Source organism: Bidens hawaiensis, unplaced genomic scaffold (assembly GCF_021521415.1).
Source record: "Bidens hawaiensis isolate Kalapana, Puna unplaced genomic scaffold, B.hawaiensis_p1.1 tig00027063_1, whole genome shotgun sequence".
Taxonomy (NCBI): domain Eukaryota; kingdom Viridiplantae; phylum Streptophyta; class Magnoliopsida; order Asterales; family Asteraceae; genus Bidens; species Bidens hawaiensis.
In genome coordinates, this window is record NW_027505086.1 from 1 (window position 1) to 21,902 (window position 21,902).

The 21,902-nt window shown below is 35.7% G+C and overlaps 1 protein-coding gene across 1 annotated transcript; it reads right to left on the reverse strand.

Moving 5' to 3' along the window:
- Positions 1-12,113: 12,113 nt before the first annotated feature.
- LOC143610590 (uncharacterized) lies at positions 12,114-12,716 on the reverse strand. The gene has a single exon (XM_077085031.1). It carries the CDS (start codon positions 12,714-12,716, stop codon positions 12,114-12,116), a length of 603 nt encoding a protein of 200 aa, XP_076941146.1.
- Between the last annotated feature and the right edge of the window lie 9,186 nt (positions 12,717-21,902).

Sequence of the window (21,902 nt, forward strand, 5' to 3'; positions counted from 1 at the left end):
TTTGTTGTGCGAGGCACCTTGACTTGAGCCTTGATTGGGATCCACCCACATAGAGTGATGCAATGGTGGTGTCGGGTATGACACACTACCATCATATGGTGACAAGGTGGTGTAATCCACAATTGGCGGGTCGGCCACAACTGTCTACCCCGCATGCCATGCATCATGCATCCTTCTATAACGATCATCAATATACCGGTTTTTCATCTCATTCTCAAAGGCATAAGCATGAGTTCGGTTCCATTGCTCTTGTCGATCATATTTTGCTTTAATGCCCTTTCCATACTTGCACCCATGAAAGTTTGTTGATCAAATATGGTTTAAGAAGATTCGAACCAATTCCCAAACGTAGGCGGTCTTTGTCTTTCTACCACCTCTTGCATAGTTCCTTGATAGGCCCAATTTGAATCATATGGCCTTCCCACATAACCCGACTGCATACCCGGTTTCCTTCCATCCCAACTCGGTCCCGCTTGATCCGCATCCATGTGGGCTACATTCGTATCATCTTGGTAAGCCTCATCACCACTTTCTTCATCTTCACTTTCTGGGTCATCCTCCTCACCCACATTCAATGGTCTTGCATCATCTTTCAATACTCTCCATCTCCTTCCATCACATTTCAACTTATGATACCGTTCGGATTGCGAGTATACCCAACCGGTCCCCAAATGTGTGATGTCGAATGGTTTGAACTTCTTGTAAGAACCCTTATCACCTTCACCAATTGCCCCATATTTCTTTAACAACACCGTGATTAATCGACATTGAGGTATGATTTTCCGGTCCACACTGTTTCGGCTTATCCATATATTACTCATTACCCAAAAGCGGTATGGAATGAGCGGTGATCCATGTAACATGTATATAATTGGTATATCAAGGTACCGTACCTCAATCCTATCACCCTAACGCGGAATGATATTTTGGATGCTTATCGTTAACATCGATTTTGCTTCCATCTTCAGTTTTTCCGGTACAACTTCCCGGCGTATGTTCCGGGAAAAAACAGATAATCCAACATGGTGTTCCACATTGGGTGTTTTTCAGGTGCGATATACAAATCGTCCAAATCCGGGCACATATACCGGTTTTGCGGCTTACTATCAAACTTCGCCACCCGTCTCAAATTATCGAATGGCATTTCAACCTCAATATCGTTCACGGTACCAATTAACTTGTTCTTTGATGGATGATTACCTGTAACCCGCTTTAAAGTGGCCACCCATTCATGTATCTCTGTATCAAACAAGCTCTTTGACTCCTTATCATAACACTTCAAGGCCGCTTCCCAACCCAACGCTCGGAACTTATCAGTGACCCCAAACGCACCAAAATCCACTTCCATCACTTCTTTTTCACAAATAAACGCTTCATTTCGCTGCCTCAACGAGTTCATTTGTTCATGGAATAGTTCCGCTTACCATTCCCGAGGTTGGTCTGCCAAAGACCCCGAGTTCCAAATTGGCTTTTCACCTCGTTGATCTTCTTCCTCCTCTTCCATATCCGCTTGAAGCACTAATCTTCTTCTTTTTTGTTGTTCAGCAGGATTGAATGAAGAACCACCGTTTCTTTCCTTTTCGACCCATTCTGAACACACAAACAACAACAAAAGATCAAGTTATTCACTTTTCAACCTTAAACATCCCCACACTTGCTTGACATTATGATTAAAGATGCTAATTAGACACATTATTCAATTTCTCAAACAATTTTTTTGAAAAATTATAGCATTATGTCTACTATATGACCAAGAATTTGCCCATAATTATGTTCAATTCATAGCTAAGCATCTTCAACCATAACCCATTGAAACTCACTATTCATATTATTCAACAATTCAAACAAGTGTGGACATAGAAACAATTGTGAACAACTTACAATTTCATTGCATTACACCATCAAGAATGAAAATAAATTATATACCTTGGTGTTGTAGAAGATGAGGATGACCAAAACTCCAAAATAAACCAAAACCCACCAAAATCCTATAATTTTTCTGCCAAAATTATCCAAAATCAACCACCAAAACCAAAGATTCTTCCAAATACAATGATATAATTAAGACCCTTAAGAAATTTTAGCCAAAATAGTCCCAAAAATTAATTGATTTGGTTACGGGACGAGAAAGTTATGATAGATTGAAGTGGGATTTAGGGTTTTAAGGTTTGAAGATTATGAGGAAGATGATGGTAAAATGTGTGGTGAAGAATATGTAAAATTCATTTATGTGGTAGGGAATAATTGTGATTTGTTTTTTTTTAAACAATATCGGGACCAGCTGACCGACGTCCACCGTAAGCTACGGTGGCCACCGTAGCTTACGGTGGCACCTGAAGCTCAAAATTCTTCTGTAAGGCAGTTTGTGGCTGCCGTAAAAATTTTCAAATCCATCGTAGCCTACGGTGGATACCGTAGTTTACGGTGGCCCCTGTAGGTTTCTCAATTTTTTTTATCAATATATATATATATATATATAAACATTATAAAAACACAAAAAGAAAAACCTACAAAAACCAAAATTACCCTACCCCCCTTGAAAAATTCGAGTTGCCCCTAACACGGTAAAAAAAGAATTTATAGAAAAAGTTTTCCCACACTTTGATTTGGAAAATACTCCAAAGCGAGAAATGTAATTTTTAAAACCAAAGTTAAAAAAAAAAGCTAAACTAACTTATACAACATACATGGACCTCTTAATTTGTTTCCTCATCCGGTGAGCTTAACAAGTAACTCACCCTATCCACATAGAGCATATTGATGTCCTTTCCTTTAAAGTAGGGTTTAAGTCTTTGACCATTCACCACTTGGTTCGTTTGGTCTTTAACATCTTGCTATCTCCACATCACCAAACCGACCCACTCTTGTGATGATATATGGACCCATCCATTTACTTTTTAGCTTACCCGAAAACAACTTTAACCTTGAATTGTACAACCACACCTTTTTACCCACTTCAAAAGTCCTTTTTCTCAACTTTGCATCATGGACTTTTTTCAGTTTGTCTTTATATGCAGAAGCACATTCATATGACTCATCCCGAATCTCCTCAATCTCATTCAATTTCAACTTTCTCAATTCGTCCGCTTCCTTATAACCCGCGTTCACATTCTTGATCGCTCAAAATGATCTATGTTCCAACTCCATTGGTAAATGACACCCCTTCCCATATACTAACCGATAAGGAGTTGTACCATTTGGAGTTTTGTAGGCGGTCCGATATGCCCACAACGGATCATCTAACTTGGATGACCAATCCTTCCTATCGACCCGCACCGTCTTCATCAAAATTTCTTTAATTTGTCGGTTAGACACTTCAACTTGTCTGCTCTTTTGCGGATGTTAAGGAGTAGCGATTTGATGATTCACATTGTATCTTTTTAAGAGCTTCCCAAAGTTGAAATTCTTGAAATGCACCCACCATCACTAACAATGACCCGCGGGATACCAAATCGAGCAAAGATGTTTGCTTGAACGAATTTGCAAACCACCGAATGATCCTTAATTCTCGTTGCTACCGCTTCTACCCACTTGGACACATAATCGACCGCAGCCAAAATATATAAAAATCCATTTGAGTTTGGAAACGGGCCCATGAAGTCAATGCCCCATACATCAAAAATCTCTAACACCAAAATCGGTTGCAATGGCATTTCATCCCTTTTGGAGATACTACCCATCTTTTGGCAATTCAAGCAATGTCGGGCATACTCACTTGCATCTTTGAAAATGGTGGGCCAATAAAACCCACATTAAAGCACCCGGTAGCCCGTTTTCTGACCGCTAAAATGACCCCCACACGCCGATGCATGTGCATGAGTCAAAACCACCCACACCTCGGAATCAAGAATACAACTCCTTATTACTTAATCCGAACCAATCTTGAACAAGTCCGGTTCATCCCAAATATATTGTTTCACTTGGGCCATGAACCATTGCATTTTTTTCTTTACCCAATGACTTGGAATAGACCCCATGGCTAAATAATTCACAAAGTTGGCATACCATGGTGCGGTCGACACGGCTAACAATTGTTCATCAGGAAACCATTCGTTTATCTCCATCGGGTCATCAACACCCTCTAATGGAATCCGGGACATGTGATCCGCCACTACATTTTCACACTCCTTTTTATCCATAACCTCCAAATCAAATTCTTGCAAAAGCAATACCCACCGAATTAAACGCGCTTCTGCATCCTTCTTCTCCATCAAATACCGAACCGCACTATGGTCCGAATAAACGATCACCTTACTACCCCAAATATACGAGCGAAACTTATCCAAAGCATACACCACCGCAAGCAATTCCTCTTCAGTGGTTGTATAATTAAGTTGTGATTCGGATAATGTTTTACTTGCATAATAAATTACCACCGGATTTTTATCAATTCGTTGACCCAAAACCGATCCGATAGTAGTATCACTCGCATCACACATAATTTCCAACGGCTTTGACCAATCCGGCGGTTGTAAAATGGGAGCTTTCACCAACTGTTCCTTCAAAACATTAAACGCTTGCAAACAATCATTAGTAAAATCAAAAGGAGCATCTTTTAACAACAAATTACATAAAGGTTTTGTGATCACACTAAAGCCTTTAATAAATCTTCTATAAAAAGCCGCATGCCCAAAAAATGACCTTACCCCTTTAATGTTTTTAGGTGGAGGTAAAGATGATATTACCCGGACCTTTGCCTTATCCACTTCCATTCCCCTTTCTGAAATAACGTGTCCCAACACGATACCCTCTTGCACCATGAAGTGACTTTTCTCCCAACTTAAAACTAAATTTGTCTCAACACACCTTTTTAAAACTTTTTCTAATTCAATGAGACAAGTTTCATACGTTGGACCAAAAATGGAAAACTCATCCATAAATACCTCAAGTGAATCCCCAACCATATCCGAAAAAATACTCATCATACAACGTTGAAATGTGGTGAGGAATTACACAATCCGAACGGCATTCGCCGAAAAGAAAAAGTGCCATACGGACATGTGAAAGTGGTCTTGTGTTAGTCATCCGGGTGGATACCAATTTGATTATAACCCGAGTACCCATCCAAAAAACAGTAATACTTTTGACCCGATAATTTTTCAATAATTTGATCAATAAAAGGTAATGAAAAATGGTCTTTAGATGCAGCGGCGTTCAATTTACGATAATCAATGCAAACTCGCCACCCGGTGACCGGTCGGGTGGCGATTTGTTCACCGCTTTCATCTTTAATTACCTGTAGACCTGCTTTTTTCGGTGCCACCTGTGTAGGACTTACCCATGCACTATCCGAGATGGGATAGATAATTCCTGCATCCAACTACTTTATGACCTCCTTCTTCACAACTTCTCTCAAATTTGGATTTAACCTTCTTTGAGTCTCTCGGGTTGGTTTTGCATCCTCATTGGTAATGATTTTGTGCATGACTATAGATGGACTAATGCCTTTTAAGTCGGCAATTGTCCAACCTATAGCCACCGTGTTCATATTCAACACCTTCAACAATTCTTCCTCTTTAAACTCATCCAAATTAGATGCAATAATGACCGGTAGTGTGTCATTATCCCCCAAAAGATGCATACTTCAAGTGGCTAGGCAAAACACTCAATTCCAATTTCGGTGGGCATTCCAAGGACGGTTTTGTATCCGAATCAATCTCGGCCGGTAGACTTTCAATTTGATGAGTCCATGGTGGTCGTCCATCTTTTACTGCCAACACGTCTTGATTCTTCTCTTCCATCCTCAATGTACAAAGATGTACTTGTTCAGAAAAATCACAAACACATGCTTCCAAAGCATCTTCCTCATAATCATGCGGTTCACACATGTCAACTATATCTGCCATGAAACACTCATCACCACATAAAGAATTAGATCCGTTAGTGAACACGTTTCTCATTTTCCTATTTCCAAAAGCCATATCAACTGTACCCGATCGACAATCAATAATAGCATGTGCGATGTTTAAAAACGGTCGACCCAAAATAACATTTTGTTGTTGGGTCGAATCAACCGATGAGTAGTCTAAGACAAAAAAGTCATCCGGTTAGTAAAATTCTTCAAATTTTACTATCACATCCCGCACAATCCCTCGGGGAAGTTTATGAGAAAAATCGGCTAACACTACCGTTGTCTCAACCCGTTTTAAAGGACCAAAATCGTATTGGTAATATAAACCCCCGGAAGAATGCTTACTCCGGCCCCAAGATCTAGTAACGCCCTAGACATTTGAAAGTCACCAACTTGAATATTAATTAAGGGTGTTCCCGGATCTTGAAGCTTAGGAGGAAGATCTCCTTTCAAGACCGCACTTACCCGCTCGGTTAAATCCACCCGTTTAGGCACTTTTGTTGCCTCTTTTCTGTGCACAATTCGTTCAAAAATTTAGCATACGCGGGTACTTGCTTAATTGCCTCAAGTAAAGGTAAAATTACGTTTACTTGCTTAAAAACTTCCCACATCTCTTCTTTTTGAGGACCCCTTCTTGAAATGATATTTTTCTTACTCGGGTCAACTAAAGCCGAGGGAAATGGAACCGTATTTGGTTCTATTTCTGTGTTTTTATCTTTTAAATTTGAAGTTTGACCCGGATTTTGTAACGGTTTTTCAAAAGTGACATGTTTTGTGGGTTTATTAATTTCAATTTCATCATCACTTTCATTACCCATAATATCCTCAACTTCCACATCAACCACACCCAGTGATAAATCAGTTTTGTACTCTTTACCACTTCTTAACACACTAACATGATTTATAGGAATGTTACCAGATGAACTATGTGACGGGTTTACCTTAGTGTCGCTTGGTAGTTGGCCTTTATTTTTCTTCAACTCTGACACTTCATTTGCTAGTTGACCCATTTGAGTGGTCAACGATTGGATGGCCTTATCTCTAACTTCATCCTTTTGCATTTGAGCTTCATCAAGTTGATTTCTTTGTTGCATGTCTTGTTTCATCAACTTCAACATGTCCATAACATCTTTGACACTTGATGAACTTTGACCTATTGACCCACTTTGACCGCCACCTCCTTGACCTTGAAACCCTTGATTATTCCCACCATAAAAATTACCTTGGTTATTATATTGTTGACGAGGAACATAATTGCCTTGATTTCCTTGAAATTTCGGGTTGGATTAAGTAGCCGGGTTTCCATAGTGAAAATTTGGGTGATTTCTTAACCCAGGGTGGTAAGTGTTGGAGTTCATATTGTAATTCCTACCACCTCCCCCCTTGAAGTACATTGACCTCTTCTACTTGTACTTGACCCACCATACACACATTCGAAGCATGGACCAACTCGTTACAATTTATACAAACATCAATTACCTGATTAGTGGTTTGTACCCCTCCTTCTTCCACGGCTTGCACTTGGGGTCTACCAATTGTCGGCCTTGCTCTTCTTCCGGTTTGAGCCATTCTTTTTTATGTAACCGCCATTTGTTCCACATATGCCCAATCATCTTGCTCATAATTGGTACCAAATGTACCATTTGTGACCGACCTCAAATCTCGTTCATCCTCCATACTCAACCCCTCATGAAATGCATTCAACAATTCCCATAAAGCAATACCATGATGAGGAAAATTTTTAATCATCATGTTAAACCTCTCAAATGCCTCATGAAACATCTCACCTGATTGTTGTTGGAAGGTTCTCAAACTCCTTGCATCATTGGTCTTTTGGGCCGTAGAATTCTTCCAAGAATCTTTGTTGCATTTCGGCCCAAGTATAAATGGATGCTGAAGGCAAAGTGTAAAACCATCTCTTTGCCTTGTCTTCCAACGAAAATTGAAATAAGACCAACTTAAATTCATCCGATGTAAAACCTTGACCCCCAATTGTGTTGAAAATAGAGTCACATGCCTCCAAATGAAAGTACGGTTCCTCCGTTTCTAGACTCTTATACTTTGGTAGAATTTGGAGGGAATCTGTTCTCGTCTCAAATGTCATCCCTTGTTGATTGTGAGGAATAACTATCGGAGACGGGTTGTTAGTAATTATTGATCGGATATGGGATTCAATCCCCCACACCATCTCTCTTGCATGCCTTCTTGGTACCCCCATTGGTAATCTTGGTTGACCCATTTGCCTATAAACAGGCCTTGGAGGTGCAAATTGTTGAAACTGTGGTTGGGGCATTTGTTGTTGAAATTGTCGATCTTGTTGTTGCCCTTGTGGATACACTTGTGGTGAAGCTTGTTGTTGTTGAATAACCGGTGGCGGTTGAACTTGTTGTTGGACAACCGGAGGTGGTTGTCTATTAAGTTCTTGCACTGGTTCCGTTTGTTGCCCTTGACCATAAGAAAAACTTCCCGGATTTACCCTTTGACTTCCCTCACCCCCTATGTAGTAAACTTCCACTTCATACCCCTCAAATTCATTGTCAAACCGATACCCGTAACCATCACCTTGTGTTCTTGAATATTGCATGAAAGGTGGTGGTTGATATTGGTAACTTGATTGTGGCTGTTGAAAGGTTAGTGGTTGGTTTTGTCGAGATGATGATGATGCATCAAAGGTCTGGAAAGGGTTAATAATAGGTGGCAATATAGATGAAGTTGAGTAGGCGAATTGAGCATTTAGGGGTTCAGTTGTGTGAGTTGGTTTCAATTCACTTGATGAAACAAGTATGGTAGTAGTGATTAGTAGAGGTGAAATTGGTGGAGGTGTAGATGGTAATGTTTGACATGTAGTGGGAAGTGGAGAATCCATGGTGCTGTTTGATGCAGTTGGAGAACCAAGAAACCTGTTCTCCGTAAGTAACACTCGGTTTCTTCTAAGTGTCCGTTCAATTTCAGGATCGATAACTAGTGGTGATGACCTGTCAGAGCCTTTAGTACGCATACACCTGTAAGTACCTTCACACTAACACAACCAGCGTAAACCCGAAAATAACAAACAAAAACTACTAAAGCTAACACAAGTTGCGCACTACTCCCCGAAAACGGCGCCAAAATTTGACTTGAGGTCGAAGACTCACTCAAAAATAAACCGATTACAACTAATTAGATAGTGGTAAACGGGTATCGAACACAAGGAGTTTGTGAAAAATGTGTTATTAAGTAGCAAAGTAATTTATCTATATTAATCTAAGTGCAGAAAATAAATTCAAAGATTTGGTTGTTTGGTTTGATTAACAAAAATAACTTTAAGCAATTTAATGAGTTTTAAAACAATATGAGAAAAATATGCCTTCCCTCGGTTTTAGGTTTCTATGAATATCAAAGTTAATGTTTAAACTGAGATGAACAATAAATAAAGTTCGTGTATATGAAAATGATTGCGATAATTGAAGATAAAGTACTTGGATTATATAACGCAAGGTAATCATTCAAAAACCAATATGTTTATCCAACCCCGAATCCCTTCCGATTAATCTCGATTGCATAAAACACCAAGAACTGACGGTTTAGAACACGAAATCAATAAATTAACAATCTATCAATCAATTCATAAACACCATAATAATGAAATCAACAAGATTAAACTATTATCTCAGAAATTGCATCAACATTCAATCAACCATTCATAAATAAACCTTACAATCTAAGGGAAAACACAAAGAGAATTAGCCGAGCATGATTCGGTTCATTATCCCTTCAATTATAGTAATAATACGAATCGAAAACAAGTGTTTTATGGTTACACAACTCACAATTGATCTATGGCACCTGAAAATAGCCCTTAGGTCGTCCTTAGATGAAAGATAATGATTAGCATCTAAAAAGCCGTCCAAAATACAAGCTAATATGGCAGTTACAAATTTCTGCGACGCGCCCACCGTAAGATACGGTGGCCACCGAAGCTTACGGTGGCTTCCAAATGCCCTACGGTGGCTTTTATCTGCCTTACGACAGTCATTTTCTCCAGCTCCCACCGTAGCTTACGGTGGCTACCGTAAGCTACGGTGGCTTTTAACTAAGCCAACTTGTTTTCGTCATAACTTTCTTGTTGCAAGTCCATTTTCTTTACCGTTTTCGCCCACGTTCTCGTAATTTCATCATCTAACGTCTCCTACCTGCAATTATACGAGTAAACATATTCATCTAATTCCACAAGATAAACCAATTAAATGCATGATTATTAACGGTCTTAAATCACTTAAGGGTTGTTCAATGGACCACCCGTCAACGATTCTCGTCAAATATATTTGGGGTATTGAGTTTTATAATTATCTTTTGATTTCTTTGAACTTAACTTTTGATTTGATAGTTAAAAAATCTAGTTTTTATATGTTCATTAAATTAGTATTATTCCGTTTGTGATTAGTACTTCATAACTAGATGATAGTTTGAACTATCTAATTGGATTGGTGATTTTTGTTAATAGAGCAATTAAGTTCGGTTTCTTAATCGTCACTTTAAGTTAAACTACACACACAGTCCACGTTAAGATGTCCCATTGAACTAGACCGAATCATAATATTTGAAGAATCTGAAACCCGGAGTGGTCACTCTTTTTTACAATTGTTTACAAAATCAATATTAATTCTTTTTGCAAATTTGCTTTTATAAATCCATCCATAAAACATCGTTTGACTTCGAACGTCCAAAACTATTTAATTGAATAATGAACTTTACCAACACTTTCCAATAGATTTTCTGTGGAGACGACCTTACTTGCCTTATTGGTAAATATAGATAAGAACTCAAATTTATAAATATTTTTATTGACCTTTCATCATCAACCATCATCATTGTTGCGTTGTTGGTTCTTATTCTATTTATCTTAGTAGGTGTTATGCACTTCGCTTACATGACTCTAAATGGTTTAATTATCATGTGTATTCATGTTCTTTTGTTTATGTATGAACTAGAAGCATTTAATTTAATTATTATTGTGTCTAGTAGCAAAGGACTATAACTCCCAATTAAATTGTTGCGGTTTCTAGTCTCACTTGAAACATATTTAGCCTATTTTTTTGCAATTTTTTTTTCACAACAACACAAATCATAACCAAATAACCTCATTTAAAAATTAAAGTATTTAAACCCAACAAAAAAAAATCCTTTTCACTTATGGCCCAACTTTTTTTCTCCTTCGGCCTAAAAATTTTAGCAATTCTCGGAGACGGCCTTAAACCCCTCTTTATACTTGAATCTCACATTGCCCTCACGTGAAAGATGTATAAAAATGCAATATAGTGAAAAGTAACTACTCCAAAAGTTTGATGCATAGGTATGTGGCTAAAATTCACAATTGCCTTCCAAGTAGAGGTTTCAACGACATAAACAAGAACCATCCAGTCAATCAACACAAAAAAAAAATAATGATAATAAAAAGTCATAAAATTAAGATAATATAATATAACTAGGCTATATACCCTTGTGATACACGGGTTGAATAATTTATTTTTAAAACATATTAGTTATTATGATGTATGAAACTTAAAAGAAATATTATGTAACCAATTAATTAAAATGAACATATTTGAACACGTCTAGCTTACGTGCTGCATTTAGTGTTTGCTTGTTTGATAAAAAAAATCCTTTAGTGGATAGATATGAATATCAAATAATAAGAAAATAATTAAAAGGTTACTTTGCTTTTGGTGATAAAGAAAAGAACATTTATTGGATATAGAAATTACCATGTTGGTAAAATATATAAACTTTAGAAATGGTCAAAGGTGAAAAAAGTGAATAGTTTATTGGATAGAAATTTTGTTACCATGTTGGTAAAAGAATATAAAATATAATAAAGAAAATACTTTGTTATTTTCAATCATGTAAGTTTTGTAATTAATGTCAAACATATTAATCAATTCTATGTAAGAAATTTAAAATATAAAGTATAAAATCTCAATACATAAAAAACTAAACATATAAAATGACTTAAAATATTTAAATATTTTACAAATCAATTACAAATTTATAAATACTTCTATGTATACAACATTTAATGTTAAATGTTGTATTTGAAATATTACCATCACTATCTAGAATAACAACTTTAAAGCCGTATCGTCTTGTAACTCTTGATAATGCGACATACAACTGACCGACCATTTGTAAAAACTGGTTTTTTCAAAAACAAACCAACTCTTGATAGTGATTGTCCTTAACTTTTGTTTATGGCCATTGCAAAGCATAATGCCAACGGAAATTGTCATCTTTGTAACTTAATATGAAGTTTTTTATCTGTAGGTACCAAAGTAATTATTGGAATGTAATGACGATCTCCAATGTGACTTCCGGAGATAATCTTAACTTGTATAATACGATTTCCCAATGAAACCACCTTTAATCGAGTTCCATTACACAAGCCACTTTTTTGGTCAACATTTCTGAGAAGCATAACCGGAACACCTACCTTTAACACTAACCTATGGTTCGGAAAACATGAAGCTTTAATTCCATTAAGAATATCAGGTGAGCATAAAGATTCATCTAAATTCTCATTAACCATTTCCGTTGGACATATGCAATCTGAGCTTAGATATTCCCTTTCATCTCCAGGAAAAATTGAGAACATGCGCTCGTTAATTTCTTGAAAAACATTGTTTTTTGGAGCGAGTATTTCTCTTTCATGAAAGAAATTAAGGTCATTGAAGTTATCTAGAACTGATGGATACACAAACTCTATTAAATCAGAAATGGGATCTGATGAATCTTTGATGAGAAGATCTTCGGGTATTTCAATTGTTGCTTCACCGTCATTGTTACCACCAACATTACCTTCCCCAATATCCAAAAGCCATTTTGCAAACATCCTAGTTTGCTCTATGTCAAATGAATCGTTTGAGGTAGTCAACCTCAAGTTTTTTGTCAATTTAAGCACCTTGCAATTTTTCCAAATGTAAGACGAACTTAAAGAAGAATTTACAATTTGTTGCCTATTTCCACCTGGTACAACTGGTAGTATTTGTCGAAAATTTCCTCCAAAAACTATAACCTTTCCTCCAAATGGTAATTCTTATGATGCTCCAGATGCAGATCTGAATATGTCTTTTAAAGATCTTTCCAAAGCTTCAAATCCATGTTTATGTACCATTGGTGCTTCATCCCAGATAATAAGCGATGTTTGTGGTAATAAACTTGCAAGATCGCTGTCTGGCTTGATGAAACAGAAAGAATCCTCAACTAAATTTATAGGAATGTGAAATCAAGAGTGTGCAGTCCTAGCTCTAGATAGCAAAAGAGATGCAATTCCACTTGAAGCAACACTTAAAACAATGTAGCCTTCATATCTTATAGATGCACATAAGGTTTTCCAAAGATATGTTTTTCCTGTGCCACCAAAACAATAAACAAAAAACACGCCTCCTTTCTTCTTATCAACCGCTGTCATAATTTCTTCATAGATATGGTGTTGTTCATCAGTTAATGAAGATAAAAGTTGACGAAATTCTGTACCTAATATGACCTTGTTGTAAGCAAGTTCTTCACTGAGTAAAAGATTATTTGCGGAAGATATAAAATCATGATTAGGAAAAAGCATGGTTGAGAACCTTTTGAGACTTTAATTACGTAAGTAAAAACTTTTCAATCTCAAACAATGTCAAATTCTTAATTTGTTCTTCATCAAGTAGTAAATCTGTGAAGTTAAAATAACAATTGTTACATTATTATATATAATTTAATGTGTAATAGTAAGTATACAAATATGATATTACATGATGAAATTCATAATACCTGGATGCTTTAAAAGAACACATTGTTTGTGTAGAATGTCCTCTGACAAGTAAGTCCACGTACTTTCCCACACAAATTCAGGTCTGGAGATGCTCTCAGACATTAACATTATACAAAATAAAGTTCGTAAATAAGAACCAGATCCGGTGAAACTTGCTTCTACAATTGCTTCAACGAATTCATTGTCGTCATCCAAAAGGCCATATGCATAGCATGCATCTCTAAATGTAGGAAATACAACATTATTTACTATTCTAATTTCCTCAAATGGTGTTGGATCTTTTACCTTATTCAACAAAATTCGTAAATAATATGCTTCACCGAGTGAATGAGAAACTGAATGAATTCTACCAATTGAAAACCCTTTTTTCCTTGGTTGCCACTTACGTTTTTTGATTTTCCAAACAAACTTTGTTATAAATTCGACGCAAGTTAGGTTACGTGCTTGTGGATAACTCTTATTGCAGTTCAACCACTCTAAAAACATTGAAGCAGCCACTGAAGGTTTATCTAAGACATCGTCTATATCATCAAGTTCCTCATATATAACATGCTGTTGTCTTGTATATGAAAAGGAAGTCTAATGACTCAAGGATTCCTATAATGTATATCAAAAGAGAAAATTCGCCACAATGCTTCACAAGCAGATATGTATCTACAACTAAAGTAGTCTTTTATTTCATCAATATTCTTCTCATGCTCATCATTTTGCTTATTACTTGATACAAAACAAACTGAAGCCCTATCATGCCCTTTGTTTATATATTTAAACAAATATTTGATTGAACCTGCTTGATTGCACCACTCCACATTGATGTGTGCTTGATATCTTTTTAAAAGTGTTTTGTTATATGGAACAACACTTCTATTATCTAACTCTTCTGACTTCTCAACAAAAAATTCGGCCTTGTGTCTTCTATATAAAGGATAACCTTCACCGTCTATGCATGTAGATTCTTGGAATTTTTTAGGAAAGTTTTTAGAACACTTCCCGTCAATCATGCATGGGCAGTCCTTATTTTGAATGCCACAAGGACCATGAATCATTAACTTCTTTACAAGGTAAAACAATTATGAATCTTGGTTTTTGTCTGATATTTCAGCTGAAATTGATAGGATCGACATAATCGACGCTTGGAAGTTTGTGATCGGCATGCATAAATAATCACAAATGCGCATGAGGCAAGCCATGTTTTTGAAACTCCACGGTATATACAACTAAAATAAATATTAAAAAAAGGTTTTGTCTTAGAAATGAATTTTGCAAAGAAGTAAAAACTTTGTAAGTGTATACAAAATTAACATTTCATAAAAAAAAAAAAGAGAAATCTGCTATTTGCCTCCCTGGTTTATATCGTTGCTGGATGGGTTAACCACTGAAAAAGATTCTGCGAACTTTGGCCCACTGTGAAATTTTGGTGGGTCAGTCTGTGCCTTTGCCGTCAGTTGACCGACCAAAAAACGTTGAAATTACCGTTTTACCTCTGAGCCTATAATTAATTCTAAAACTAAATATCCAAATTTCGTGTAGAGGGTGGGGTTCGAACTCCCGACCCCTAGTTTAACAACACACAACACCAACCGTTTGAACTGAATTAACATTTGATAAATCTATACAATATGTAATATATATTCACCATTTGAACTGAACCAAGAATATGTAATATACACAATATGTAATATATATTCTATATATTCATCATTTTTTTAAACGTTTTTTTAAAACCATTTTTTTTGTAAAAATTTAATGACTCGTTTTTTTAAAATTCCACTTGAAAACAACGAAACGGCTCGTTTTTAGTAAACTTTTTGTCCGAAAACAACGAAACGACTCGTTTTTTAGAAACTTTTCGACCGAAAACAACGAAACGAGCCGCTTTTTTAGTAACTTTTCGTCTGAAAACAACGAAACAACTCGTTTTTTAGTAAAGTTTTCATCCGAAAACAACGAAACGAGTCGTTTTTAGTCAACTTTTCGTCTGAAAACAACGAAACGACTCGTTTTTAGTAAACTTTTCGCCTGAAAACAAAGAAACCGGCCGTTTTTTAAGAAACTTTTCGTCCGAAAACAACGAAACGACTTGTTTTTTAGTAAAGTTTTCGTTCGAAAACAATGAAACGGACCGTCTTTTTAGAACTTTTTGTCCGAAAAGAACGAAACGACTTGTTTTTTAGTAAACTTTTCGTCCGAAAACAACGAAATGACTCGTTTTTAGTAAACTTTTCGCCCGGAAAGTGTCGTTTTTTATTAAACTTTTCGTCCGAAAACAACCAAACCACCCGAACCCCAACACACTGAACCAAACCACCCGAACCCAACCACCCGAACCCCAACACAATGAACCAATCGTCCGAAAACAACCAAACCACCCGAACCCAAGCACCCGAACCCAACCACCCGACCCAACCCGAACACAATGAACACAAACATTTTTTATATATATAAGACGAACACAAAATACATATAACAAAACACCCGATTTATAAACTTCTGGATTTCACATACATAACATACTTATAATTATAACTAATTATTCACCTGAATTATAAACTTTGGGATTTTATAACGGTAGCATCCGGAGACGCGGCCCAAGATTCCACGTACGATGGAAGTTGATTTGGTTATGGCCGGCTAAGTTGACCAAAAACCAACCCGTAATCTCTCGGATCCGGAGCTCTATCCGGAGATTGATATCAATCGGGGGTCCTAATAGAGCCCGATTGAAGTTCACCGTGATTATTAGAACTATCTTGAAGCCAGGGTACGACGGGACGGGGAGACGGAGCCGGAGACGGTGGGAGCCGGTGCGACGGTGGAGGGGTGCTACGCGTGGGTTCGTTTCTTGTATGAAGATGAAGATGGAGGATGAAGATGAAGTGTTGTGTTGAGGAAGATGGCTACGGTGGTGGTGTGTATATATATATGAAGAAGGAGAAGTTGAGAGGGGTAAGGAAAAGAAGTGTAAGGAAAATAAGAGAAAGTAGGGAGGAGGAATTCTTACGGGGAAGCAGGGAAGAAAATAATACCCGGTGGTCAGACTGCCATTTTTAGCGTCAAGCTGGTTTTCCAAGCTTTTAAAAGAAAATAATAAACAGAATGGCACAGATGTAACCCGCCAAATTTTCATTTGTAAAAAGACCACAACATCCTCCATCTCAACCGTCATTAACGAAAATATTTAACGGTAGGGCACAGACTGACCCGCCAAAATTTCACAGTGGGCCAAAGTTCGCAAAATCATTTTCAGTGGTAAACCCATCTAGCGATGATATAAACCAGGGAGGCAAATAGCAGATTTCTCTAAAAAAATGTATACAACATAAAGTATATATGCTTTATATGTTTTATATTCTTTAAATGGAATATGATGATAAATATATAGAGTTTAGGGTTAATAATATCCTGTGGCCGTCAAACTTCTGAAACAACGGATAACTTCTCAAAACCATCTTGTTGGAGAATGAAATAAATCATTACACATTGAATACTCCACACACATGTCCATATATTTGAAGATGTAAGGTTTATCGGTATTTGCAAATACTTTAACAAAGAAAAGACAATGACAATCTTGGTTCCCTGGAGATACAACATGTTTGAGGATTACTTTCTTCTGGAAGTAAGCGACCGACGTCTGATAAGGATCAAGAATGTCAGAGGTGTAATCAAGCTAAATGAAGTGGTTTTGGAGAAAATTTATGATTTAGGTATTACTCCAGGTGAGAATTACAAGAAACCAAGAAATCTGTTATAGAAAATTGAAGAATGATTCGGTTCATATTGTAACATCTGCCAAACATTTTCACTAATATAATCCCGATTAGCAATAAGATTTCTTCATTATGAGAAAAATCTTCTTTATTAGTGATCTAGACGTTTCAAAGTAAACAAAACGTGCAAAAATTGCCACGTAATGAGCCTGACATGGAATAACCTCGGGAACGAGTCAAAAAGTAAATAAATCCTTAAAGGGGCTAAATGATCTCGAAAAATTAATATACATATTAAATTAGTCGAGACAATGTATAAACTTAATTTTAGAAGGCTCGAATTGCAAAAATTGCAAAATAAGTAAACCGATTGTCGGTGGATGACCCGGTAAGGACCCGATGTCAACTATTTCCAAAAATTAGTTTCTTAGACTTGTATTGCCTAGAATCCAATTTCGTTCAAAGTCTGATAAAAATCATTAGAAACGGGATTCGTTTGATTATCTAACATTCGTTAGACGTTAAAACGGAAACTTAAGATTATTGTTTAAACGCCTACTTACTAACCCAAACCCATGTGCCACCACCCATGGATTTATCCCATTGTTTCATTTCTTAAAACCAATGGCCACCCATGGTTTTACTTGTAAAACAATGTCCTCCTCACCCTATATATATATGCCCACACACACATCACAAACACACCATCACATACTCACATTCAAATCACCACACACACATTCAAGTTAGATCAAGATCATGGTGGAGTTAATATTCTAGGAAGAATAATTAGGAGGAAGGATCATCACACTCACACCCATCTCATTCTCATTGGATCTTCAAGAACACAAGTAAGTTTATAAGTTAATTTCTATGGTTAATTTAGTTAGAATAGGTGTTCTTGGGTTGAGATTGATCTTAGAGATTGAAAATTTTGGATGCTTTTGAGTGTGTATATGAGCCGTGAGTATGTGTGTATGTGTAAAGGGAAGTATTAAACCCACCCATGCATGCATACATTCATCCTAAAGGTCATATTTTGATTGTTAAGATTGATTAGAAATCTTGTTGGATTACTTGATAGTTTGGTGTAATCATAGATAAAATTGTAGTTAGGGTTTGTTGTTAGAATGAAATTTGGGTTGATTATTGATCATTAGCTTGTTAGTAAGGACTTGGATTATTGAGAAATTGTTGTTAGAGATAAACAAAACAAGAGTTTGTTCATAATTGAAATTTGGGGATTTTTGGGTTTTGGATTAATTTGGGATTCTGGATGGAATGTTGAATCAAGAAATGCTATGGAATAATCTAATTGAAAATAAGATAGGATATATGATAGAATCAATAGTTGGTACTTGAAGATTAACAAAGATTGTTAAAGTTGCTAATTAAGAAACCTTTAATTTAAGAAAAGTTGAATGTTTTATTTTGATATGTACTTGGCATGAATGTGTTTAATATGTGATGAATTGCATACTTGAATTAAGATAGGATGCATGAATAAAAAAATGGACTAGTTAACAAATTGATGAAACTAGCAAATAACTTACTAAATTAGGAAACTTTGTTGAATGACAAATTGAAAGAACAAAATCGGATAGAACACTTAGGATGCATGAAACCCTATCAAACTATTTGAATGAATTAAACTTAGAATTGTACTTAATCAAAGTGGGAAGACTGAATTAGATAGAATTATCAAAAATTAAAAGTTACTATAATAGGAAACTTTGTTAGTTAAACACTTAGGAAATTCATAATTTGATTAGTTAATGAACTACTTGAACTTATACATAAATGATATGATGATTTGAACCTGGACATTTAGGTATTATTATGATATTTGTTCATATAAAAATAACAAAACTTGATTAGTAACATTATTAATAAACTTAGAATATGAACTAGAAACTTGAAAATTGGGTTAAACGTGTCTTGTGAAATGATTTGATCAAACTGCAATTTATGGTGAATTAGTCATTATATGTGTGATTAGTTCAGAAAATGATTAGTGTAGACTTGTTCAACTTATTTGACTTGTCGGTAACGTTAACGGTTGAAAAATTGGCTTTTTAAACGAAACCGGCACAACTCTTAAGGACTGTTTTAGAACCTCCCCTAAAGTTATAAAATACTCATATATAAAATAAGTTAAAATATGGGAAAATGAAGAGATGATAAAACTTAGTCCTAAACGGTTCGTGTCACGAAAACCGACACGAAAACGTTAAAAGTTGCTATTTTAAGAAAATATTAACAAAAATGAAAAATAATATATTTTCACAAGTTAACTTATAAAACTTGATTAATATATATGTCACAAGTATTTTCCATGATTTATAAGTTACACTTTAAACGAAAAACCGAAACGGTTCATTTTAAAACATAAAACCGACAAAACCGACAAGAAGTATGAAAAATAAAAGATTAATATTTTCTTAAAACTTTCCAGTAACTAAAACTTAAAATATATTATATATTTTAGTTGTTTATTAATTGACTTAGTTATTTAAATAGTTAACGAGAAACCGAACTACGTGTACTCGTTAACATTATAAGAACTAATTGCTTATGTGCTTGTGTGGACACTAGATTAAGATTAATAAACTAAAAGGATGTTATAAAAACTAAAACAAAGTTTTTATTAACAAAACGTGTACTAATATAGGACACACAAATTTTGGAACGAAAAGCTTCAAACCGTGAGTTTCTCTATCGAACCCCTTCGTTTTTAACTGGAATTATTTTAAATCGATATTTAATTGTGTTTTGGGGAAAAGCATATTCTTCATTTCATATGGTACCCATTGATTTTGTAAAGTCATTTTATTTTACAAACCGTGTCAAACCCAGGATGAGTCTAGTTGGCTAAATAACGGTTAAACCTAGAAAGGGGCACAAAAATATGGGTAGATCTATCGGGGTGACGCACCCACTTCCAATCACGTTGGGTTAAAAGTGGTTATATTTTGAGTCTGGTATGTATCGTGTTATCAACTTTGATAGTCATACGTAATGTTGTATTCTTTGCTCGTCTACAACAGCACGATTTGTTTAAGAAGTAAAATGCCTATTGTTATGGTGATGTAATGACGGTAGATCATTACACGCGGTTTGGTGTTATAATGGTGGTAAGCCATTATACACAGATATTTATGGATATAATTCGGGGTGTAGTGACGATTACACACGAATTGATATCGGATATAATGACAGAAGATCATTATATATGTATATGAACTATTTTGTTATAAAGGGAAACTCACCAACACATTGTGTTGACCGTTATTTAATATGCTTTTCAGGTAATTAAATGAAGTAGGAAGCTTCGCAAAGATCTCGGGAAAATAGTGGCGTGTGTTTGAATGAAAAATGTTGACTTTATGTTTAACTTGTAATTTGAATAAAAATCGTGTAATATGACATGTGTAATAAATCTGATAGTTAAATAAAGTTCAACATTCGTTTGAAATGTATACTTAAATGCGATTGGCTGAAACGACATTTGTCACCACCCGAAAGACTTGGTCAAAGTCTTCCGCTGTTTAAAATTAAGATTTTCGGGGTGTAACACATATGATCAAAAAATTGAGGAGATTGTAATCGTGAAATTAATTCGCTAGAGTTTATCGAAGAGTGCTGAGAAGATATGGCTTGACTACGATAATGGAGCAGTAATTTGTTTCTCGACTGATGAGATTCTTAGGACGAAAGGTGTTGAACTCTTCGAAGAGTTTCTTGCCATAACACCTTCTTTCTTTGGAACAGCTTCTTCTTTTCTTGGGGTATGTTAATGTTATTTTATGTTTTGGTATCTTTATGTTAAAGATAAGACATTTTATGATTAAGCCTTGATGTTTAAGCCTTGATGTTTAAGGTTGTATGTTAAACTTCTTTATTATTATTTTATCTGGTTTTGAAGTATTTGGCTTATGTTTGATATGTTTCCCGTCTTTAATTCATACCTGTATGTAACCTACTTATAAGTTATAACCTATTTAGTTATAAAGAAATGTGAATGTAAAAAACGTGCGACTAATAAAATGGTGATGCTAGATACCTGATTGAACCTTTCCAAGTATTGCATTATCCCTTATGTCTTTAATCATGGAATCCAACTTGATTTTAAATAATTTGCATAAGATATCAGGTTTATCTTCTGGCTTAAGCGTTGTGTCATATACAAATCTCTTAACTTCTGGCCATTTTGGGTTACATGTGATTGTTATGAAAAAATCCGGAAATCCATACCACTTACAAAGATACATGACATCTAAATAGTTTTGCAACATGTACTACGCACTACCAATAAAAGAGGAAGGTAATATAACACGCTGACCAATTTTGGAGACATCATTTTTTCCCTGATCTTTAACCAAACGTAGATTCTCGAAAGTGTCACATCTTAATTTCTTTTGTTGTTTACATATGTAAAAGAGTCTTTCGCTTTCAATCATTGTATGTGCATCAACCAAAAATTGTTGACAAAGCCTACCAGAATATAGAATCAAAGAAAAATTCAATCTGTCTTTGATTATGTAACAGAAGA

Excerpts from the sequence above, each read along its gene's own strand:
- LOC143610590 (XM_077085031.1), bottom strand. The coding sequence starts at position 12,716 with ATGTTTGCAAAATGGCTTTTGGATATTGGGGAAGGTAATGTTGGTGGT.